We start from the raw sequence: 23,708 nt of genomic DNA on the forward strand, positions 1-23,708 counted from the left end.
TGTCAGCAAGCAAAAATATTTGCTCAAGAACTTTGAGTTTTCTTGCCCTTCCAGTTCTATTTAAAGTAGCTAGTACACTTTGAAAGATTGACCTGCTACAAAGACAACACACACTGACTTTGAGCACACACTGGAATGAGTTTGCTGAATGTTCAGTACAGCTTGGCAGTAGGATAGGTCTTCCCAAATGATTCTGCATTGCCTTAGTTAATGCAAAAATAACCAGCGGCAAAGGCTTGTTGTGTATTCATCTCTTATGTCTACTCTGCTGCTCTAGGACAAAGTTGATCTGTAACTAAGTAATTTCAGTTATGAGAAAATCCTGTGTGAAACAGCATTCCTGTAGCATCTGGTTGTGTTTTTTTTTCATGGATAAGTACTTGGAAATGGAATGGGAATGGTATCATGTGTTTAAAATACAGTGATTCCTTGTTTATAACTAGGAAATTAGTGTTTTCTCACAGTGTCCCCTGGAAAATAGTATTCTGCTTTTTCTTGTCTGTGTTAGCATGTGTGTAAACCTGATGAGGCAAACTTGCATCAACCAGAATATTTAGAAGTGTTTGGACTTAAACAAGGAATTTATTTTATGTATTTATGGAGATAATTGGAAAAGATAAATATGGGTGACTTCTTGTTTAAATGTCAGCATGTTCACCAAGTATTTTATGCCTTTCTGAACAGCTCTGAGACAGAGCTATTCTGGTCTGCAAGGCAGCTCCATGGCACTCAGTTAATTCTGTCAGCCTGCTGTAAGGTGTAGGAAACACTCTTCTCCTCTTCTTGCTTTTGTGGTCAGTTTGAGGAAGACACCACGGCATTGTGCCTGTGTCACACAGCAAAGAAAGAAGTTGAAAGACTTTCAACTTTAATTCTCATTAATCTGTAGAAATTGCTCTGTCCACAGAAATTATGAGGAATGAAGCAAAGGATTCAAGTCCCACTTCACCAAAATAGCTCTCTTGTTATCCTCTGTGCTCTGTGGGGTTGGGGACACCGTGTCTGTATTCCCAACTACAGGTCACACTTCAGTTCAAGACCAGCAGTGCTTGTGGGGCCTGGAGAAACCCTTGCAGAGAGGCGGGAATTGCAAAGGCAGGAAAGCTGAACTGGAGCTTAGAGAAGCCCCAGGGTACAACAGCAAAGAAGGTTCTGGTGAAAGCAGACTGTATTTCTGTCAGAGTACCAGTTATGTAGGTTTAGTAACAGGCTCTCTTCAGGGCTGGCTATCTCACTTTTTCATGTGTCAGAAAAGGAATAAAATGCCAGGATTGTGGGAAGAAAGCTTCACTATTCTGAAGCTCACCTTCTATTTTTAACTCTGAAATTTCTGTGGTGAAAGCCTTTTTGCTAAGTAGTTGAGCATGTCTGAATGTACAAATTAAGACTTGGTGTCTGTTTATCTTGGCATTGGCGAGGTTCTCAGCACAGCAGTGTGATTTAAATGTCATTTACACAAAAAATTTGCTTTGTTAGTGCATTGCCAGATACTGGGTAGTACAAGTAAAGTGTCTGCACAACACAAAGAAGTAAGTTTCGCAGGGTTTCTCTTGAGATATCCTTGCTATAAATGAGTTGATGTTGGGCATGAAGTTATAGGTTATTGGTTGATGTAGTGAAGTTGTTAATGAATTGCTGATGTTTGTGTTGACTATTTGTTGTTGTCTTTGTAAATTGTTAATACTCCTGTTTGTTCCTTACCCCATCCCAGTACCCACTCTCACATCCACACACACCTCCACTATCCCCTCCAAAATGGTGTGTGACAGCAAGTGCTCATGGGATACCATTCAGTGATAAAAACCCTTAAAAAAATGAGCCAGTATAACATCTAAGACTGAAAAAAGTGTACTCTCTGGTGAGCAAACAGTAGAGAAGATGGAATCACCAAGCAGAGGTGTTTCGCCTTGTCACCATGACTTAGTAGCACTCGGTCAGCATGACACCCCTACACCAAGAGGCAGCAAATCAATGCTGTGCATCTCCTTCTCAGCATCATCCAGTGGGAGCAGTGGTGGTGTGTATGACTCCTCAGGCTCCCACACAGAGCTTCCTTTAATAACTAAAGGCCCGGAAAAGTAGCTGGTCTCCTGGCCCATTTACTTCAATCCTCTTGTGGGCAACGTGTGTCAGTGTGTATGACATTTCTTTCTTCTGCTTGTTGCTTAGTCCCATAGTCCCTCCCATGTGAAAATTCAGCTCATTACCATACCTGGCCATTTCACAAAAATCTCCAGTAACTACTGTGATTAGAAATTGACTTCTGGTTTATTCTGTATATTCTTAGACTTGAAATTTATATCCTATGCTCCTTAAGAGGTGCTGAATTTGTTGAAGAAATCTCTAGTTATGGCTGTTTTCTGTTGCTTTCAAGGCGTAAGATTTTAATGGTAGCTGGTCAGAAACCTGGCACTTTTCATCCTGTGGGCTCTGTTGCTGTTTGTTCTTTCCTTGCTAGTTCATTTCTCAAACTGATTTGAACAGAGTGGCTGTAGAAAATGGATGGTTATCTTGATCCTGGTTGTCACAAGTCAGAAAAATGTCACCTGTAAATATTTAATGAACCTTTGTGCAGCTGACCTGATTGAGAATGGAGTAATGATGTGGTTGCAGGAGTTGTGGCTTCTGTAACCCGGATCTGCAAGGAGAAAGAAAGCACCTTTCCTTTGCCAGGCTTTGTATTATTGCTTGCTTTGTTCTTTGATATTTTAAGTAAGTGGTGTTTGTTTGGAGTTCTGCTGTAGCAGCCTCCTCTTTCCTAGCTGGTTTGGTTTTCTCTGTAGGTTTTCTATGTGTGGGCTTTCTGCTCCTTGCAGAAAGGGAACAGAATTCTCAGGAAACAAAAGCTGAGCTCTCCTCTTCTCTGTATGTGCAGATAACAATTCCCCACCCTTTTATCTTCTTGTAGATTTTTGGTCAATTTTTGCACTTTCCCCCTGTTGCTGCAGAGTGAGTTCAAACCTGCTTCAGAAGAGTGGGGTGAGGAATGGTCTTACACAAAAGAAGAAATCAAAAATGCTCTCGGAATTACATGAGTTGGAACTTAAAAATGCTATTATAGCTGCTCTAAGAGAAAAGTAATTAAGCGTGGAGAAACAGCCTTAATTTTCAGCAGGCTGGTAACTATTGAAATCCACCATTTAAATCTCCAGGGAGTATGGGATAAACTTAGGATAGCTATGTCTGTATCATGTTCATGTTGGTTTTAAGGACTTTGCCCAGTGCCTGATTTCAGATGTAGTGTCAGTCTGTGGGGCAGCAACATGTGACACATTAGACTGCTGTCCCACATGTTGTATCAGCATACTGAATAATGCAAAGCAAATTGGTCACGTTTCCTTATAAAATCTTGGGTAATTGTTTCAGAGATGTTGAAGCTCAAAATTTACATGTAGCCTTGAACACTGATTTTAATATTGTGTCAGTAACTGGGCAGGATGCCCAGTTACTTATATTTATGCCTCAGAAATTGATAGCTTTGTGTGTCAAAATATTTCTGTGGCTGAAGAAGTCTTCCAGTATACTTATGAATTCTCAGCAGCTCTGTGTCCCACAGCAGCGACTGTGCCTTAGTACCAATGATAAAGAGAGAGCTCCTGGGAAAGTGCAGAGAAGAGAGGGACACAACTTTTTATGGTGCAGGAAGAGTGGAAACCACTGGGAAAAGCAGTGTGCTGTTTAACCAGGGTGCCTAATTTTGTATGAGTGCTTTACCCAAGCGGGAATGACAGAAGTATGTGCCTGTACAGCTTCTTCCTTAAATAAATATTTCTGCCTGAGAAATGTGTTAAGGTGAGCAAGTTCAGGCCAGTACTCCTGGTCAAATACCAGTCCTTGGGAGCCCCTTGCTCAGCGAAGGAAACTGCACTCAACCAGTCAGAAGCACCTTCTTCTAAGGTGACTTTCATTTTTTGGTTTACAAGGAAAACGTGGGTCTTCCTTTTAGACTTCTCATATGGGCAAAGCATTCATTTAGCGCCTCAGCCCCAAGAAATTACCTAGTCACAGCAGTGATTTTAAAAGGTGCTAATCGCACCTAGCAGGGTGATGTAGAGCCTTCTGTTAAAGGGATTATCATAAGGCCACAAAAGCTTTGAAAGCAAGAACACATCCAATGAAAACATGGAGGCACCTGAATAAGGAACTGACCTTTGCAAATTTCACAATCTGCATCTCTGAACTGGCACAATGGAATTGCTTTGATAACAGTGCATGGCAATGCCAGGACATAAGTTTGTACCTCTGGTTGGGCTTGCCAAAGTGGTAGCAATTCAGGCATTGGTAATTTGGCTTTAATGTTTTCTATGCTGCTGAAGGCAAACATCAGACTGGTTTCTTTCACAACAACTAACTTAAAGTAACTAATCTTTGCAGGAGATCTTTGGTAGTGTTAACTGCTGTTATACTTTTATTTTTTTTTTCCTAATCAAACTCCATCTGTTTAATAAATTTTAAAGGAACAAACCTGGTGAAATCACCATAGTTTTTCCTGTATTTTGTTGTTGTTGTGCCTATTAGGTGCCGGGCAATCCTTCTGGCTTTTTTTGACTCGTACGGCTGGTCTGAGCTGGATGTTTCGCGCTGCACTGGCGCTGGTTCTGTGAGCGGATGGAAGAGGCTGCCACAAGAGGTGATGCCTTAACCGAGGTCTAGGAGCGAGAGACATGCCAGCAAGTCCTGTTCTGGTTCCTGCACACACTTCTAGCCTGGAAATATCAGTGTTAAGCTGATCCCACAGCACCCGGCCGTGCCTGAGCTCCGGGAGCTGCAGACAAGCACTGAGGAATGCCCGGCTTTTTGAATCCTAAATATCTGGCAACTTTTCACTTTTAAATAACAATGGAACGTCATTGTTGCCCCGGCTCGGCAAGAACACAAGTCTTAAAATACCGTAATTTCCCGTTGCTTGGGATTATTTTCAATTGTTGGTAAACGCTCTGGGTCCGATCTGCAGCAGGCACCAGCGTCCTCGGTGCGGCTGCGCGGAGCTGCGAAGTTCTGTTTTTCACAGGGTGCGTTCAGGCCTGTCTCCACTGAACAGGCACCGTAGGCTGCGCTATCCCCAGGCGCTCTGTCCCGAGAGCGCCGCCCCGAGCGCGGCACCGGGGCCGCTGCAGGCTCCTCCCTGAAGGCCGGGCCGGGGCGGGGCGGAGCGCGCCGGACGCAGTCTTGTCGTTGCCCCATTGGCTGCCGCGCCCGCCGCTCCGTTGCGCCATTGGCCGCGCGCGCCACGCCCCCATCCGCGGCCGCGCGGCCACTCGGGGTCAGCGCCCCCATTGGCCAGCGCCCGGCACTGATCGCCCGCGATTGGCGGGCTGGGCGGCAGGGGCGTGACCGGGCGGGGCACGGTCACTGACGCCCGCGCGCTGCCGCCGGCTCTGGGAACGCGCCTGGGTGGGGGCGAGCGCGCGGCTCCGCGGCCCGGGGCAGCGGTGGGGGATAGGGTCCGTCAGCGGGACGGCGGACGGACCGTCGACGGAAAGACCGACGGGCCGGTGCCTGTGTCTGCGGCCGCTATGGAGGTGTGCGAGAGCGGTGGGGAGCAGCCGCCGCTGCTGCACTGGGACCGCAAATTAAGCGAGCTGTGCGAGCCCGCAGACCCCGACACGCTGCTGAGCCGAACGGTGAGGAGAGGCGGGGGCGGGCGGCGGCTCCTGGCGGCGCCGGGAGGCCGGGGGTGGGATGGCTGGGACGCCGCGGTGGGCGGCCGCATTCTGGGGCCCGTGGCGAGGTTCCTCGGGCTCGCCGTGGGCTGGGATGTCCCGGCGGGCGCCAGGGTCGGCACCGGGCGGGTTTGGCCAACAGGTGCTCCCCACGCCCCTTGCCATGATTGCCGCCCCTCCGGCGCTGCTCCCCCCAGGCCCGAGGTGTCGTTGGGCAAGTCTTGGGATGGGTCCCCTGTGCACCGGCGGGTCTCAACTCCCTCGCCTTCGAGCCTGGCGGCGGCTCTCGATAACCGGGGTCCCGCAGCCCCCGCTTCGTCCGGCGCCGCTTCCCCAGCCCGGCCGGGGCTCTCACTGCGCCCTCGGCGTTGCCGCTTCTCCCGGGCGACCGTTCAGGAGTCGCCGACCGCGTCTTCTTCAGGACGAGACTGTCCCTGCTCCGTCCCGCTCCCCAAGCGCAGGAAGGAAGTGACACAAGTTTCGATGTTTTTGTTGTTTAATTTTTGGCTGGAATCCCCATACTTTGGCTTGCGCAAAGTTAGGACAGTTCCGAGGAAATGTGTCTTCTTGACTGTGTTCTGCTGGTTCAGTTACTCAGGAGGCTTCTGCAGGCACAGCGACACACCTCTGTAAACCCCTGTAGGTTTAAAGCCCGAGGGGTAGCGTGCCGAAGCACCTTGGGGACAGCAGCACAGCAGACTCCTCCATCCCGCTGCTGGTGCGAGGCACGGGGCAGCCACGCTCGGTGCGTGTCGAGCACGGGCTTGGATGGAGAGCCAGAGGAGCATGGTGGTGGTCACCGGGATGTGGCAGTGTCCGAGGGATGGCGCTTGGCAGCGGCTGCACATGCTTCACGTTGCCTCCTTGCACCCAAGAGAGTGATGTGCAAATACAGCCCCGAAGTGAGGCACCCAGCTCTTCATGGTAGCAGCGGTGATCCCACAGCTGCTGCCTCTGTGCCGATCTTGGCGTTGGTCTTGTGAGGCAAACGAGGAAAATCTTATTTGCTGTGTGTTGTATGTGGTAGTCTTACTGATCTGGGATCGTGTCTGCCACAAGCTTCAAGCCTCATTCCAGCAGGAAGTGTGATGGTCTTTAAAACAGTATTTGGCTTCTTTGTCTTTGAAAGTCTTGCACAATGTGTATCTTCTGGTAGATCGGGGAAAAGCAGTGGTGTCATGGTGGCTTGGGTTTTTAAAAGAGTCAGCAGGAGCACTTGACAATGAAAAGCTCTTCCTTCAAACAGCCCTTTTCTTGTGTGTTTTTTTTTGTTCTTTTGCTTTTTTTTTTATCAACAAGAATGTTGTGAATGAGAGGCTGTTTGAAGAGTGTTCCCCTTCAGATTTTACTTTTTCTTGCTCTATTTGGATCCTTGCAATGAGAATGGAGTTGCCACTCTTAACTTTTGTTTTCTTACTCATTGTCCTCATATCTTCTTTCCTTAGTGCCTTGAAGGAGATCTTATATTTGGACTAGAACTTGTGGCTGCAATGACATGGATATGTGTCTTTTCTGGTCTATTAAAAGGAGCCTGAGAATTGAGATTAAGTGTGTCTTGACAAAGAAAACATCCTGTTTGTCTGGTGGATGAAAATGGGATGTCTTTCCCTTTTCTGTGTTCAAGTTTTATTGGAGATTTTCAGCTTCAAATGCTATGATGATGTGCATTTTGAAAGTGCAGTGCATAGCTGGATCTGGGGTAACACTGGCATTGATTTGTTTGCATTTGTTGTCTTTATGATTGGGACTTTTAGGAATTTAAAATTTCTTCATAGACCCTCTTGAAGCCAAATAAAAAGCATGAAATCCATTTCTCTTTTTGGTTGTTTTTGGGATTCTTCTGAAAGAAGTTTCAGAAAAAAAAAAAAGCCCAATTAAATGCTATAAAGTAGATATAGTGAGATACGTGATCTTTAAAGAAGAAAAGACTTTTTTTTAAAATTAACATTCTTTAGAGTGAAAAAACCCCACACTTCTGCCTGTTGAACTTTTGGTTTTGCCAATGTGCCCTGCCATGTGGAAGAAAATACTGTGCTTGGTACCATGAAACACAAGGTCTCTATTTACTTCTGGCCAAAACTTCATAGAATCATTTGAAAAACCCAAAACAAACAAGCTCTCTGGATGAAACATCTGTTCTCCTGGGCTATGCTTTCCATCTGGGAGAACTGGTTTGACTCAGTCACTTTGCTGTTTGTAAACTTACTGCAGAGTGTTTCTGGAAAGACTGGGATGATGAGGAGACTCTGTGCTCCTTCTGCAGAAATACCCATGCCCTGTGCTGTCAATCACCCTCACAGCAAGGAACATGTGTCCTACAGCATCTTTTGGTCTTCACACACTGTTGGGGTGCCCCTTAGCTGGATGTGCAGGTCTGCATCCAAGGAAGCCATGGGCTTGGGAAAGGTCTCTGGAACAGTCATGCAGCCCTGGGAGCCCGAGCTGGACTGCAGGGGGAAGAGTGAGAAGATGATGATAACTGAGGGGAGAGCTCACAAACAGGAAGAAGGATCAGTGTAATTCCACAGTCAGATCTGTGTGTACAGACTGGTAAGGATGAGAATTCTGTGCCAACTGTCTTTTATATATTTTGAGTTAAAATTTAACTTTCCTGCAACCAAAAAGGCCGTTCCTGGCTCCTATTGATTTGACGCTAGCAGTGTGAAAGTATGCATGCACTTAAAAACTTGACTTCTATTTTAAACTGTTCCAGCCTGCCTTAATTACCAGGGCTGAAATCCAGCCTCCTGGGGATTTACATTTCTCTAGTGCCTGGAGCTGTGTGAGGAGCCCTTTCCTTACCCTGCTGGTGCTGTCAGTGATACCATGGGCTGTACCTGGAGAAAGTGGAGCCTGGGAGAGCTCAGCTCTGCTATTGGCATGCAGCAATCCTGGAGGTGTCTTGTTGAAGTCCTCACAGTGCTCACCTGGATGTGAGATAGCTTTATAGCAGTTGTTTTTCCAGAGTGGTTAAGTTTCCCATGGAAGCAAAGGCTAAAAGGGTTCCCAGAGGTGTGTTCATGATATGTGTCACATGTCTGCATTATATAATCATCATCTGTGCTGTAGCTTGTTGTGACTGTGTTGGTAGTGCCATGTGCTGGCACTGTGCAAGGCAGTGTTATTGTTATTATTAGTGTTATTGTTATTCTGTGCTTTTTCTTGGTAGTCAAACAGAAGGGAAACACAGCACCTGCCACTGTCCAAGGGAAGCAGGAGCGTGGCCAGGTGGCAAAATCTCCAGCTTCTTGCTGCTGCTGTTACTTTCCATAACACACAGGTGGGCTTGAAGTGGGCTGTTTTTGCTGGAGGGCATGAGGCTCTACTGGAATTGATCTGTGGTTGGACGTGGCCCAGCTGGGACTGTGTCTTCTCTGACAAGTGCCAGATCTGATGCAGATGGATAAATCTGACAAACACGGCATGAAATGCCAACTACCTGTCCCATTGCTGGGTGGGGGCTGGAAGGCAGGTGGTTCTTAGGAGCCTTTGACATTTAAAACCTCCTTATGTAATACCGAGGAGACAGTTTTATTCCCCCCTCCTCCTATTTTCATGGCTATTTTAACACATTAGCTGCTGCTTCCAGATGGTGGCAAAATGCAGGCAAATGCAAGGATAGATGTGATCTTGGCATGGCACATGTAGAACTGTAGCTGCCCTACAGGTACAGGGGGGACAGCAGGATTAAAATCCTAGTTGTTATGTCCTGGGTGTCTAGATGAGTGGGTAACTGGAAGGTAACTTTAAATGCCAAGTAGCCCAAATGGTTTATTTGTTAAAGAGGCTGACTATTGAACTTGGAACCCATGAAAAAGTTGGAATTAGTGAAATGCCACATGGCTGCTGCTGTTTGAGTGGTATTTGAGCCCTGTGATCCTGTTTCCATGTTGCTGGTGATGGTGTGGGCAGCTCAGCCCTGGGACAGGGGTGCAGTCTAGGTTGGAATGAAAGGAGGAGGCTTCCCAGGCTGCAGCTACTAAGTTTCTGTATCCCTGTGAAAGCAAAACCAAAGGTGAAGGTTAATGGCCAGGTTTTGATTGTCATCTAAGGTGAGCTCAGGAAATTTCCTCCCCATTACAAACCTCTGAACCTCCGGACACTTGCCTGGTGACTCATTTCTTCTGCCACAAAAACGATGGTTGCTGCTACTTTGTGTTTCTAATGATTTCTTCAGGAAAGCTGCCTCTGGATGAGCTGCCAGCGAGTGCCTAAAGCCCTCGGAGTAGGGCAGTCGTTATTTTAATGGATGACTGTGCTAATTTTTACAATGTGTGTGTATTTAATTGGAAGTTGCGGTCACTGCAGTGGATGTGGAGCTGGCTCTATCTTACTGTGTGATGGCTGCATGTAGCTCTCTGATGTCAGTATAGTTGGATCCAATTTTTGTTTCATTTTGGTAGGAGGAAAGCTACTTCATTTATTTGCACGTTTGGTTTGGTCTGGTGCCCACAAACCATAAAGCTGAAATCCTTCATTCTTTCTTCTCTATACACCTACAGCTGACTTTATGTAAAATATTTGTGGAGTCAGTACTTGCAAAGATTTTTCCAAAATTGCAGTAAAGAGGGAAAAGGGGAAAGTGAGATTTTCAAACAGTTGTATACAGAGCTCATACAAAGCAGTAGTGTTAAATTTTGTCAGTGACGTTCCATATGAATAGAAAAAGAGAACATCACAACTGCTGAACAGCAAAATTAGTTGTACACAGTGAGTTTGCACTGAAAACCATTTCTCCTCCTTCTTTTCTTCCCAAATTTAAATAAGAAAACTATTCCAGTTTGCCAAGAGAGATGTAATGTACTTATAATGGGTCTAACTGATCTACCACTCCTATAAAAGCTGAGATAAACACAAGTAATAGACTTTGAAACTTTACCTTGTTGTTTTCTGACAGTTAAAATCAGAAAAATGAGGGTATTGAGTTGCTGGCTATAACTGTATAGTGAAGTGCTTGATCTGCAGTGAAGACAGGAGCTGGAAAAAATGTTCGTTTGTCGTAGGACTGACTTTGAAGTGTGGTAGATAAGAATGAGCCAGCGTAACGTAAAAACCCACTATTTATTATTTTTTCTAATGGACATGACTGATGTGCACCATCCTTGTAAATGTTACCTTTGGAAAGCCAGTCCTTACACATGGAATAGGTTGTGCACAATAGCAGGGGTAAAGGAAATTCACATAAGGTGTCATCAGATAGGGCTTTCCTGTGTCTGGAGTTGTTCAGCTTATCTACAGGGCTGGTAGGAAGTTGTGCTCTTTGCAGGTATTTGTAGTGCCAAGAGTCCCTTCTTGGCTAGGGCCAAGTGAGTTTCCCCTGTCCTGGGATGCGGACCTGTTTTTTATTAAAGTAGCCTCCCGTTTTTTAGGATTATCTGTGTGCTACCTGTGTGAGGAGGCCAGTGTGTGCTGTATCTTGCTGGCTGCTCCTCCCTTGGAAGAGCTGGGAGCTCTGTGTCACTGTGGGCTCATTTTCTCTTCATCCCTCAGCTCACAAGGTCCCTCTGAGATACCTGATTGCTTTGAAGACATGGTCCTTTGAAAGTAACCCCTGTCTCTGAGCAGGCAAGTTTTCTTGCTGGCTTTCCACTTGCAGATAGGTGCTGCTTTTTTGTGCTTTTTTGTATTCAAATGTTGGTTATCAGGCCTTGCTGTCCTGACTGCTGTCTGTACACCTTCCTCCCTGCATTCCCAACAGCTGTTTTCCAGCCACTTCATAATACTTGGTTTAAACATCCATCATCTGTATGCTCTGTCTTAGGCTGCTTCTCTCACTTTTGGAGAATCATCATTTTGTGAGTGAGATGTTGGCAATTACGTGCTAACATACAGTAGCAATTACGATTGGTGACATTGCTGTCAGACCTGGCTCAGTGGCATTTGCCACGGGCTGTCTTGGCTGCTGACCCTGAGCTTTCAAGGTCCTCCCTTTAACTCCTCTGATTCCCTAGAGCATCTTGCCTTTTTCCAAGAGAAATAGGTTCCTGGTGGGTCCCTGAGGGGTGCTCTTGCAGTAGAGCTCATAGTCTATGTTTTCAGGAGGGTACATTCTTTTGTGCTGTTGCTCCTGATTTATCTCTGAATCATGGAGTTGCCTTCTGGCTGTGGTTTTTTTTGTTTTTTTTGTGGATGGCAAGACCTGACAGTGCAGTTCTGCACCTGGATGTAACCACAGGCTGTTGTGGCAGCTGCTTAGGAGCTCATCCAGTTTTAAAAGGACATTTTTTTGGCAGAAATTAGCTTTCAGGCGTATCGGTTCCCTGATACATCTTGGCCTGTAGCAGCCAGGTGGTAATGCTGACATGAAAGGGCAGGTAGAAATATTTGACTGGAGAAGAGGTAATGGAACTGCATTTTGAGTAAAGGAATGTGCAGTGGGAATAGTCAGAGTAGATTTATGAGTTGTGCCTAGATGCAAACCTGATGTGGATGTGTGTATTTATTTGATACCAGTAGACAATTATTTGGATGTCACTGGAAATAACAGGGTTTGCCTGGAAGAGGTATTTGTTCAAGGGTCATTAAAAAAAAGGGTTGTTTGAGAAGGATGCAGGTATGTAGTAGAAAAACAGACAGATCTGATGTTCAAGGAAGAACTGATGTTGGATTGGTCCATGGCCCCACCGCCTCACCAGGATGTCAAGTGCTGGTGAAAAGCGGAGGCTGCCTTGGATACTAAATTATTTTTCTTTCATAAAAGTGAAAGGAATGGCATGAAAAGAATAAGCTTGGCTTAGGGCCACAGTTTTGCTGGCAAATATGTTGCCCTTTCACCTCACTGAAATGAGTGATAGGCAGTAGAGAAGACAGGTGAAAAATGGCAGGGTTTAACAAGACATAGCTGAGGTGCACATTAAGTCTGAGATGCTGAGCTTTTCAGAGCAGGGACTTTTTCCTCATTCTCTCTGTCTTTGAGCTGTCAGAGACTGATCGCAGCTACAGAAAAGAAAGTCACTGGATTGAGTTGAATGCTAAATGTGTGCAGGAAGGATACACATACTCTACCAAATAATGAGCACTCCCTCTCCTGAGGGTGAGTAGGGAAGCAGAGAAGGCAATGTGAGAAGATAAAGTGTGGCTAAGTGGGTTAGATCTTAATTGCTAGAGCTGTCCCCATAGGTGCCATCCATCCAAATGTAGAGCTGAATACTGCCAGTGATCTCTCTGTGGCATGGAAACTATTACCTTCTATTATTTTTGCCATCTGCTGCTAACTGGCTTTCAGTCTTCTGTATGTGATCTGGTTCCACTGTGGTGACAGGCAAAAATTTAATGGAAAAACATGACACCCACTTTATCTCTCTCCTCTCTGCCAAAGAAAAACATTCCTCTGCAGCTGTGCTGGGGCTGGCTTTGTCCTTTCATGCAATCTGTCAGTCATATGGGGTGAGAAATAGAGACCAAGCTGCTCTAATAACCTCTTAGGGAACTTTGGGTGTCTTAGGGAAGTTCAGGCCTCCTTCCTTGCCAAATTGGATGTGTCCTGAGCAGCGATGTAGGGCAGAATTTGGTGGAGGCTGCTCTCCTGTAGTGTAGGGGCAAAGAGCAATATTCCTGATGGATTTAGTAGCTCACATGGAGCCGGGCTCCCTGCATTCCTGCAGCTCTGCTGGGATGAGCCCAGGCTGTTTGGTGACCCTGCAGAGCTCATCTCCAAGCTTTTGCTGCAGCAGAAGTTGCCTGCAGAGGTAAGGAGTGTGATTTTTCTGGGTGAGATGGGATGTTATCCAGTAGACAGGAGGAAAGTCATTTGCCCTTGTTCTGCACCAAAGGTGTTGTGTGCTGCTCCTGATTTTGGATGTGAGCAGAGTCCTCAGCTATGGCAAAATTCTTTGAAGGACATTATGGCTTGTGAAGCAAGAGAAACATCTTTCAGTTGCTGTGCTTAGGAGTACCTGTTTTAATTTCTCTTTTCCAAAGTTTGGACACTGTAATGTGAAGGTCTGTAGAAAAGAGTGGAAAAAGAGTTGGGCTCTTTATACCACATGAGGGTGAGACGAAATGGACGTCAGTAGAAGTGAGAGAGGTTCAGACTGATAAGGAAAAAGGGCTTCACAGTGAGGACAACTGAGCACTGGAGAAAGAGCTGCCCAGGGAGACTGCTCCACCTTCTTCCTTTAAGTCCTGACTGGCTAAAGGCCTGAGTAAGCTGTTGTTACTTAGTGTTGGCCCTGTTTGGGCAGAAGGCTGGGCTAGAGATGACCTGAGCCCCCTTCCTGCTGGAGCTGTAGTGTGGTTCCTTTCACAGCAGTCTGCGCTCAAGGCACTGACCTGCTCAGTTTGAGATAGGACACTGCTGGGCAGCAGACTGGTGTGTTTCAAGGCTATTGGTCTATGCTACTTCATACCTGTGTTATTTCATTTTTGTGGATAACCCTGAAACTGTGGGTGTGGGAGGAGGCCACCTTGTGGGTTAACTCATGTGAGTTAATAGAGGAGGTTTTGTAGACCTAAAACCTGAAAAACACCCAGCAAACCCCCCCCCCAGACTCCAATCCTTGAATACCAAGCAGATCTCAGTTCTTTCATCCCTGCAGCAAATTCTGTGCACAAGAGAATGCTTATCCCAAAGCTGCTTTTTTCCCCAGTCTTCTATAGGTTCTTTTGTTGGCTTCATAATCCACCTGCAATGTTTTGATTTTGTGGGGTTTATCTGAAGATGTGTGTTCTTGTTTATGGAGCCTCGGGTACCCACTGGAGAGAATTGTGTGTGTGTGTAGAACCAAAATTCAGGAGCAGCAGGGAACTGCTCTTCCCTCCTGGATTTTCTCACCACTGCTGAAGCAGTGATGACACAGTTGCCCTAGAAAGCCTGTGATATGACAGACATGGTGATGCTGCCTTCATCATCATCATCAGGAGGAGCCAAGACTTAGAACTAAGACTGCAGTGTTTCTTGCAGCCAGACATCTGGCTTTCTGGGATCTGTCCTGGCTAGCAAAGGATGAAGACTGAGGGAAAATATGATGTCTGAACTCTCCAGTTTAATAACTCCTAATATGAGGCAGTGGCTGACTTTCTGCAGAACATCTGTCTTTCTCATCATGGGTGTAACTGGCCTCATCATCAGCACTGATGGTATGTCTTATTTGAGCTCTCTGGTGCTGCAGCTCCATTCCCCTCCTCCTCTGTGCCTCCCCCCTGCACAGCTGGGTGTGTGACTCAGGCCTCGGAGTGGTGTGGGGTTTCAGGCAGCCTGGTAAGATGTATTTTTTAGCAAAAGGGCATAAAGCAGAAGGGTTCTTCTCAGAAAAAGAAAAGCAAAGCAGACTGGCACTGCCTACATATGGCTCTGATGCCTTGGGTGCTCTCTAGTGAAATGCTAGAGGGGCTGGGGCTCTCTGGGGGATGTCCATTATGGTTGGCTGTGAGCCATCTGCCCTTCCTCTCACTGGGAAGCATTTCTCCCTTGCCTCTCCAGATGGATGCCTGCGTGCCTGGCTGACCCCCTTCCTCATGGCATTCCTGAAGGGACTGAACCTGAGGGAGAGGGCAGGAGCTGGCAGCTGCAGGAGGGCTCCAGATACGCATGGGTGCTGCTCCCCTGGGATTCGCAGCTGGCTCTCTCCACCAGCTGCTGGAAGGCACTGCTTGGGTGGACTCCTTGCAGGAACAGGCACGACAGGAATGAGCTTTGGCACTGTTTTTAAGGCATGAGTTTTCTGGATGCAAAAATTGTCTCCTCCTCGAGCCTTAGTGCTTCTGCAATCCTTTTTCAATTCAGCTCGTTTGCTCCTTATGGCCTTCAGTGGAAGCTGCTACTTGCCAGAAGGACTAAAAGAGAAAAAGTAGTGTTTTGTACTAGCCCAGGGTGACTTGCAGCTTCTCACTTGGCTGTACTAATTCAGAGTGAAATTTCAGCTAAATTTCATCTCTCTGACTTGGGAATGTTTCCCTATTGCCATTCCTTGTTGGTTGGGTTGTTATAAATGTTAGAAAAAACCACAGGGAAAAGATGAACTCAATTTATGTTGCTGTTTATTTTCTCAGCTGCAAACACTGCAAGATCAAAATGAGCACAAAAAGTGTCACTGACTTTCAGAATTGTGCAGTTAAAATCTTGATTACTTTTCTAAAATGTTTAAAGGCATTTTGTGTCCAGAACATCTTTTTTTAGCTTTAATGTTAAAAAACCTTGCTTGAGACAGCTTTCTGGCAAGATTATTTTGGGATAGAAAAAAATGCAACCTGGCTTTAAGATGTGGCTTCAGTGCTCAAGAGGGACATTACATGGTGTGGTGGCTGGGATGGGGCCACTAGAGCTACGAGGAAATTGTTTCAAATTCACAGGCAGTTGAGGGGGAAAACAGAGCTTGGAATTATAATCAAGAAACTAGAGTCAGCAGAAACTTGCATTGCTGAAGAGGCTTCTGAAGCAGTTGTTGAGTGCAGAAAGCTATAAAGTGTGGGTGTAAAGTAGCCTGGGTTGTGGCTGGGGATGGCAAATTAACGGTGCCACTGCGATGATGAAAATGTTGAAGTGTATGGTTTGGGGAGATTCTTGAAAACCTGGCTCTTGCAGGTGTCAGTATGTCACAGTTTGGTTGAAGACTTTTCAGTTCTTGACACCTGCATATCTGAAAGAGAGCCTGATTTGGGAGAATTCCAAGAACAGAATTCCAAGAACAGTGACGGAAGTAAGTGGTTGAATAGGCAGGTTTGTGAGAAGTGACTACAAACATTAAATGTGTATTACTTTGAAGGTGGACAGGTGTTTGGAAGAGTTTGAAGAAGTGGTGTGATCAGAATACTTTATGTTAAGCTCACATTGCTATTCTTGAAGCATCTTTTTCAGTTTCATGTGATGTATGTAATGTCATTTTCAGTAATAGTACCAGAATAGAGTGTATGTGAAAACTTTGATTTCAGCCGTGGTTCTTGTAACACACAGATGATGAATATTTCTGTACTCTCAACAAGATCCCTTCAGAGCTTTATGCTTAGTTTAAAATTATCATAAGGGGATTATGAATCTTAAGGTATCATTATTCTGTGCCTTTTTTAAACTGCTAATGGCTCTTGTAGTACCTTTTCTCTTTTTTTCAGATTTAATGCTTATAGATTAGAGAAGAATAAAAAAGAATCAGGATGAAGTAAAGGGAATCTGATCAGCAAAGAATATCCAAGGGGGAAAGAATGTTGGCAAGGGTAAGGGTAGAAAGATTTCTCTAAATGGTGTCATATGAAAATTAGCCACTGTCAGTAATTAGGTTACAAAACGTCTTGGAACCAGAAAATCTAGATAACAGGAAATCCAGATAGCTGGAAGGTCCCAGAGAAGAAGTTTGGCTTGTTGACATTGATTTATGTTGGGTCGTGATATCATGAGGAAATACCTGAAAATATTCAATGAATAGAGTAAAGGGGGAGGAAATTAAAACTATGCACTGGAGTTCCGGGTACCAAAGTTATGTAAAAATACTTGGAATCTTTTAGGATTCCATAGTTACGGAGTGCAATAATACAGATAGATTTAACCCTGGTAGGTAAAATTTAATGGAAAGCAGATATAGTCAGACAAACTTGGTTTCATTCTTTGAGATGAAAAAGAAAAAAGATAACAAATTGAGACATTTTGCAAGCAATTGGCTATTAATTTCATTTTATTGGTTGAAAGATTGTACCACAAAGTGTATGGAATTAAAGGACTGACTCAAAGTAGTTGCTAATGGAGAACTGGTGTCAGAGAATAGATTTATTGGGTTCTGCAAAAAGGTACCAGAGAGGATGCTTCTCAAGGTTTTCATCCGTGGTGTGGAAGCAAAGTTACGTGACTAGGAACAAAAAAATGTGTCTGCCTATGGGACAGATGAATACATATTGGAAATCAAGACTTGGAAAGCATAACAAAAAAAGTGCTAAAATATACTTGAGCTAAGAAAAATGGTCATTCCTCAGTCTTTGAGGCACACCCATGTTCTCTTCTGGCAGTTATATTTCAAAAAATTATCAGATCTATATAAGGGCACCTCATGGAAACAGTGGATTAGGACAGGGAAGATTAGGAAGGTTTCATAGTCCTTTCTAGCTTGAAATGATATAAGACTTCATTGCTGGGCCTCTTGACTCTGGATACTTCAAGGCATAACATACATCACGTATATCACAGCTTTTGGTCATTTTCCTGAACTGCTGATTTCAGTGAAGTTTAAATAAGTGCTTTAATTGCTTCAAGCTGTTTTTGAACTTGTGCTTATCATGACATCTCTTGGCACATATAAAGGAGGAAAATGTAGGAGGTGTATGGAGAAGAATAAGATTTCTCTTAGGAAAAAGGTGTTAGTTCCCAAAATACAAGGCCACCTTTATATATGTTCTCTCTTGAAGTTGAGTACCAAAGGTGGCCTTGTGTTCTCTGACCCTCTGTCTAGGATAGACTGAGTAAAACACATGTGATTGGTGTAACTATGCCAAAGGTCTTCAACCCTGATAAGTGAAGTGCAGAGGAAAAGAAGAAAGCAAGGCAGTTAGGGTGAGGTAAGAGGAAAAAGGGAACATGTGAGAAGACTGGATAAATATACAGATAAAAAAGCAAAGTTTGTAGCTTTGATTTTAAAGGTATAGTTAGTGGAATGTGGTGCTTGATATGGTTCCAGTTGTAGTGATGGTACCAACTGTTAAATCCCAGTATTTAACAAGGGAAGATTGTTCTTGTCACTCTGCCTCTGTGGATCACACTACAACCCTGTACTTCTCTGCACCATCAGCTGAAGGAACCATAAAATCCCTTGACTGTGGCACGTCTTACCTCATTAATACCTGTCCAGAACTTCTGCAGCATTTTAACAAGCCTGGAGGTTTCTGAATGATCTAGGGTCAGTCTCCTTATAGTTTGCAGGGCAATAGTCTTTAATTCTGACATTCATATTGTAACAGGAGGAGAATGCCTGGGACATTTGGGAAGAGTGAGTAATTTTTCTCCCTTGGCATCTCTGTATTTAGGTAGCTGGCAGACAGAAGATGCTGCCTTAAGCTGTTTCCACAGTGTGGCATAACCTTTTGTAATGGTAATACTGTTTTGGTTTTTCTCTGGAATATGCTAGAAGCAAAAATATTTTATTCAAGTAATAATGTAGACAGCAGATGTGGTTTGAATGTGTCTAAAGCTGAATTGGAAACATGACAATGACCAGGAGAGTACCCATCTCTAAAACAGTGTTCCTTCTTTTGGCATGAAGTCCCAGTGTGCCTGTGCTGTGATGGTGTGCAGGGGAATGCTGCTGCAGTCGTGGAGTGCAGGTCAGCCCCTTGCTGACCTGCTCAGCGTGGAGAATGTCTGGCAAGGAATAAAGCTCCTCAGCCTGATGATCTTGTCAGGCTGGTCAGGCTCCACCAGGAGAGGCTGAAGCTACATGCTGCTGGGAGTCACCTCCAGAGCCTGTCTGGGGATGGAATAAATGAGCAATACTGGTCGTTCAGCACCAGTTAATTTGTGGAGCAAGTTCTCCTCCTGTGACTGCCTTTGTCATTCTGCTGTGCAGAGGTAACTGTGCCAGTGGACCCACAGGACAAGACATGCCTGGCTTTTCAGAGTACTGCCAGAAGGCTTTTGAGAGGTTTCTCTTGACTTGTGTGTCCTGTCTTCATTGAGCCCTCTTAAGGCACTTTCCAGCAGGTGTCCCAAAAATCTCAATTCTCACATCTGCTTAGATCTCTAACAAGAAATCTGGTTCTTGTGTCAGGCAGACTGCATTCCATCAGTTTAGTCAAGGAAAAAATTCTGTGGAGATGATAGGAAGTGAGTGACAAAAGCCTGAGAAAACCTGGACCAAGCAGGGGTGTGAAGAAGTGTGGAGGCAGATGGAGTAAGGAAACGTAATGAGTTGTGTGCAGCCAAGGCTGTGACTTGAGAGGTCTGCACTGTAGACCAAAGAGAGATGGCTGTGCTGGTGCTGGGAAGCAGCTGTTTGACCAGCACACTCACTGGCAGATGCTGCACTGTGTGTGAGCTTTGAGGCAGTGCTGTGACAATCTGAAATGTGTATGTGTGGTGATTTGCTTCAGAGCTCTTGCATTAAGTAGAGATACTTTACACATCTCAGACTGGAGCTGTACCCGTGCAGGAGCTGATCTTCCCTCTGGACTTTGAAGGGGAGAGGGGCCTGGTGTAGAAGCAGGCCTGAGGTTACTCATGGTCTGGTGCTGTCTTATAGCAGCAGGGAGGAGGTTGGATTTTTTGTCTGAACAGATTGTCAGGGATTTCTCTGAAGTACCAGGGCACAATTAACCAGCACATTCAGGTTCCTCACTATAGTTATTTGCAGCACAGAGAGACTTAAACCCTCTTTTGTTAGCTTAGCCAGGGACCAAGCAAATAGGTGGTTCCTTCAGGATCCTGTATTTTCCCCTAATTTGGTTTGGGGAGTGGTTGCATGGCTCCTTTGGGCTTCTTGTTGGAATGTCCCTGCAATCTTGCCTGTTTCCAGTTAGTGACGCAGCCCTTCAGGAAGCTGCGCCAAGCCAAACAGGGATGTTCCCCACTCAAGGAGTGAGCAGGAAGCCTTAGGACCTTATAGTCAGTGTAACTGCAGGCAGTATATTCAAATGCTCAAGATCACTGTTAACTTCTCAGAGTCTCCGTTTTAGCAAACAGTCTTTGTGTCCTGGGGGTGTTCCTTTGAAATCCAAACAGGAAAATAAGGTTGGGAGGAAGGAAAGGGTTTCTCCATCCCTCTCTGACAGGGAGGAAAAAAAAAGGTTATGAAATGCCAATTTTTTTTCTACTTTTTTGTGAGGAACAGTTCTGCCTCATGTAGGTCTTCTCCATTATAGCCTAGTGCACAGTTTCTCACACTGGTGGACAGGCTCATATGAAACAACACAAGTGTAACCTTAGTTAGGATTATGCATAACCATAAGGAAGGTAAAGACCTTGCTTATTAATGCGGTGGGATTTTGTTAGATGGAAGCAGGTGTGAAGAAGAAAACATGGAAGTGTGAAATATTTTGAAATCTACTCATATATATGCATTGCTTAAAATGTGACTTGATAACTCTATAAGAATGAAATCATTCCTGTCACGAGTTTTTGATAGTTACCAGCCAGTTCTGATCCCATAATAATCTCAGGCAGCACGGGAAGTACACTGCTCTGGAATCTGAGACATACATGGCTTGTCCTGTTCCTTAGACTTTGCACAGGTGCTGCCTTGCACAGGAGACACAGCTTTGGGATCTTGTGGGAGGGCTGGAGCACCAACAGTGCTGCAGCAAGTGGCATCCCAGGCTTGTGACACTGTAAATAGGCAGGGCAGGGTTTGTAGCTCTGAGTTCATCTGTGGTGTGGGTGGGGACAGACTCAGCTGTGGGAGGGCGGCTGAGTGAATGTTTTAGTGCTGCTGTCACAACTATATATGGAAGACCAGAAAAAAACCAAAACCCCCGTGCATTGGTCTGGCCAAAAGAACTTGAGCTGAATTTTACTTTCCAATTGCTAAAGCATGTCTGGACTGTTTTTGTAGTAAGGAACAAGTCAGGTACTTTGTGTCTGGTGGATGGCAGATGGCCCAGAGATGAGTAGAATGCTCAGTTTGAGGCTGATCTATTGCTATGATGGTACGTGGCTACCTAGTAATCTTTTTTGGTGACACTTAGGAACATTAATGCCAGAAGCAGATGTTCCCTTCAGTAGGAAGGGTTGAACAGTCCTGTGTGTGTGCTCTGACAAAAGCATGCACAGGTTTTGGAGGAAGCAGCGTTGCTAATGCCCTCCCAGAGCTTGCAGTGTCAGTCCTGTGGGTATAGCCTGCAGGATCATGCTGATTTATGGTAGCTCTGACACCTTCAGCCTTTCGGAGACTTGGGGTTGGGGAGAGTAGCCCTTGAAATCTGCTTGGTATTTATATTTTTTTGCTGCAACACTATAAGAGACAGGATGCCCTGGTCAGGATGCACTGCAGCCCAAGGCATTTCAGGCTAATCAGGGAGATCATAAGGATAGAGAACCACACAAACCACACATTCTTCTCTAGGGGAGAGCTGTTTACCCTGGGGATAGTACAGCTACGCAGTGCAAACTTAGACAGGACGTCCAGATCAGTCTGCTTTTTTTCCTGTCCTATGATCATGGCCTGACAATTTAGTGAAATTGAGCTTTAAAGTGCATCTTCACCAAAAAAAAAAAAAAAAATTGTGAGGTCTTGGATAGAGCTCAAATTGCTCATTCCATGAATTTAAGAAGAATTCTTAAAGGTGTCCATTGTCTCTCCCAGTTTTGATTCTTCTTGGGGCTGAAGACAGAATATCTCTTTTCTAGACTTATACATATGAGGATAGGTAGATTTGCAGATCCCTTATGGGAATACCCAAGTTTTTGTTGCATTTTCAATGCCAAATGCTGCCCTAGTTTGAGGTGGTCACTTCTTACACTGCCTCATCTGGAAAAGAGATGCTAACATAGCTAACTGTGTCTTATGGAATAATTATAGAAAATAAAGAGTTGCCCATATTGCTGATAAAGATCTGCTGCGAGAATAATGGTCTCGTGGTTTTTTGGGTGTTTTTTTTTTTGTTGTTGTTGTTTTGTTGTTTTTTTTTTTTTTTTTTTTTTTTGGTGTTTTTTTTTTTTGTTGTTGTTTTGTTTTGGGTTTTTTTTTTTTTTAATGGAAATGCATTTTTCGCTTCAGTGAAGTTCTGTGCACCTGACCTCAGCCAGAATGGTCTAACTGTTGCAATGAAATCACCAAATTCTGTCATTTGTGATACCTGAAAAGGGAGCAGTGCTCTGTGCAAGGCAGTGTGATTTAGATAAAGCAGCCTTAATAACCTACATCATAATGTCTCATTTTATAAAGACACACACCAGATGATGCAGGAAGATTGCATGATTTTTTAATCATGTCACTGTAAGATTCTGCCTGGAAACACTGAATTACTTACATACTTCTACATTCTCTTATGTTTTCAAGAAGAAATAGACTGTGATGTGAGCTGCTGCTGTAAACACTATTTTGCTGTCCTGAGAGGTGGAGAGAAGAAAGAAATCCCAATTCTGCTGGGAGAGCTTGGACTGCTGCAGTTCCAATGTTGTGGAACCTTGCTGGTCTCTTAAATGAGGTCAGTCCTGATTGACCAAACAGGTAGAAATAAAGCAAAAATCAACCGTGGGAGGAAGAGCAAGAAATGAACAGCTGGTTAGGTGTTCTGGCTGTGCTCTTTAGAGCTGCTGGCATAACTGAACCTGGAGCAGGTCCCTCATACAGCTCTTCCAAGGTGGTCTCTGTTAGCTTGAATAATCCACAAATCCATCTTGGTGGAGCAGTGGATGTGAAGCTGCTCACTCTGAGAGAATGGTGACCTCTGGGAAGGCTGGTGCCTTCTGTTGAGTGTGAGGAATAAACTAAAAGTTTCTGGCAGAAGGGCATGTATCTCTGCAGGTTATGGCTGTTAAACATTTTTATCTCAGGGTTCCAGTGACACAGCAATACTAGGATTTTCTTGGTGATGGTCTTTTGCATGGTCTGCTGATGCTGTGGGATGCTGAAGAGGCTGAACCATACCTTTTGTTGAAGGAGATAGGATGGAAGGTGAGGCTATAAGAAATTGCATATTTATGAACTCCTGCAGTTGCAGTCTGGTGTGATGGCTTAAAATTGAGTCTTGCAGTTGGAATGTGCCTCTTTGTGCTCAGTCTGAGTTTTAATGACAGAGTTGGTATAGCCTCGTAGCTTGCATGTGACTCAGCCAGGATTTGCTCAGTTTTCAAGATGTGCTCTCATCCATTGGATATGGATATGGATATTTATGGATATGGATATTTAGACTCTTGAGCTGTTAAAGATAGGTTGCCAAAGTATGTTTCATAGCTTGATATTGTTATAACACTCCTTCCTGCATGTGGATTTTCAGGCATGTCGAGGTTTTCTGAAATGTGTTCCTTCAGCTTTGTTCACACTGGTTTGTGTCGTCTGTGATCCCTGCTTTCTTCACCACTAGCAACAGAGAAAAATGGTTTCTCAGAGTTTGAGAAAACCCAAGTGTTACCCAGAAATGAGGGTAAGATAAGATTGCGGTCATTTAGGCCGGAGAATGTCCCTTTGAAGTCTA

General features: G+C 44.8%; 1 protein-coding gene and 1 long non-coding RNA gene across 3 annotated transcripts in view; one reads left to right on the plus strand and one right to left on the minus strand.

The window, feature by feature from the left end:
- Positions 1–2,249: 2,249 nt before the first annotated feature.
- On the minus strand, positions 2,250–3,309 carry LOC306801569. Its single transcript, XR_013774132.1, has 2 exons — positions 2,581–3,309; positions 2,250–2,489 (listed from the first exon to the last, which is right to left on the minus strand). It is a non-coding gene; the product is annotated as an uncharacterized lncRNA (long non-coding RNA).
- A 2,049-nt stretch (positions 3,310–5,358) lies between these two features.
- CREB3L2 (cAMP responsive element binding protein 3 like 2) overlaps positions 5,359–23,708 on the plus strand; it is a 68,559-nt gene continuing 50,209 nt past the window's right edge. For both annotated transcript variants that reach the window (XM_079305107.1, XM_079305108.1), the window contains exon 1: positions 5,359–5,624. In XM_079305107.1, the coding sequence (XP_079161233.1) occupies positions 5,517–5,624 (108 nt within the window). In that variant the 5' untranslated portion in view covers positions 5,359–5,516. The remainder of the gene's footprint in view (positions 5,625–23,708) is intronic.

Source organism: Erithacus rubecula (assembly GCF_903797595.1).
Source record: "Erithacus rubecula genome assembly, chromosome: 4".
NCBI lineage: Eukaryota > Metazoa > Chordata > Aves > Passeriformes > Muscicapidae > Erithacus > Erithacus rubecula.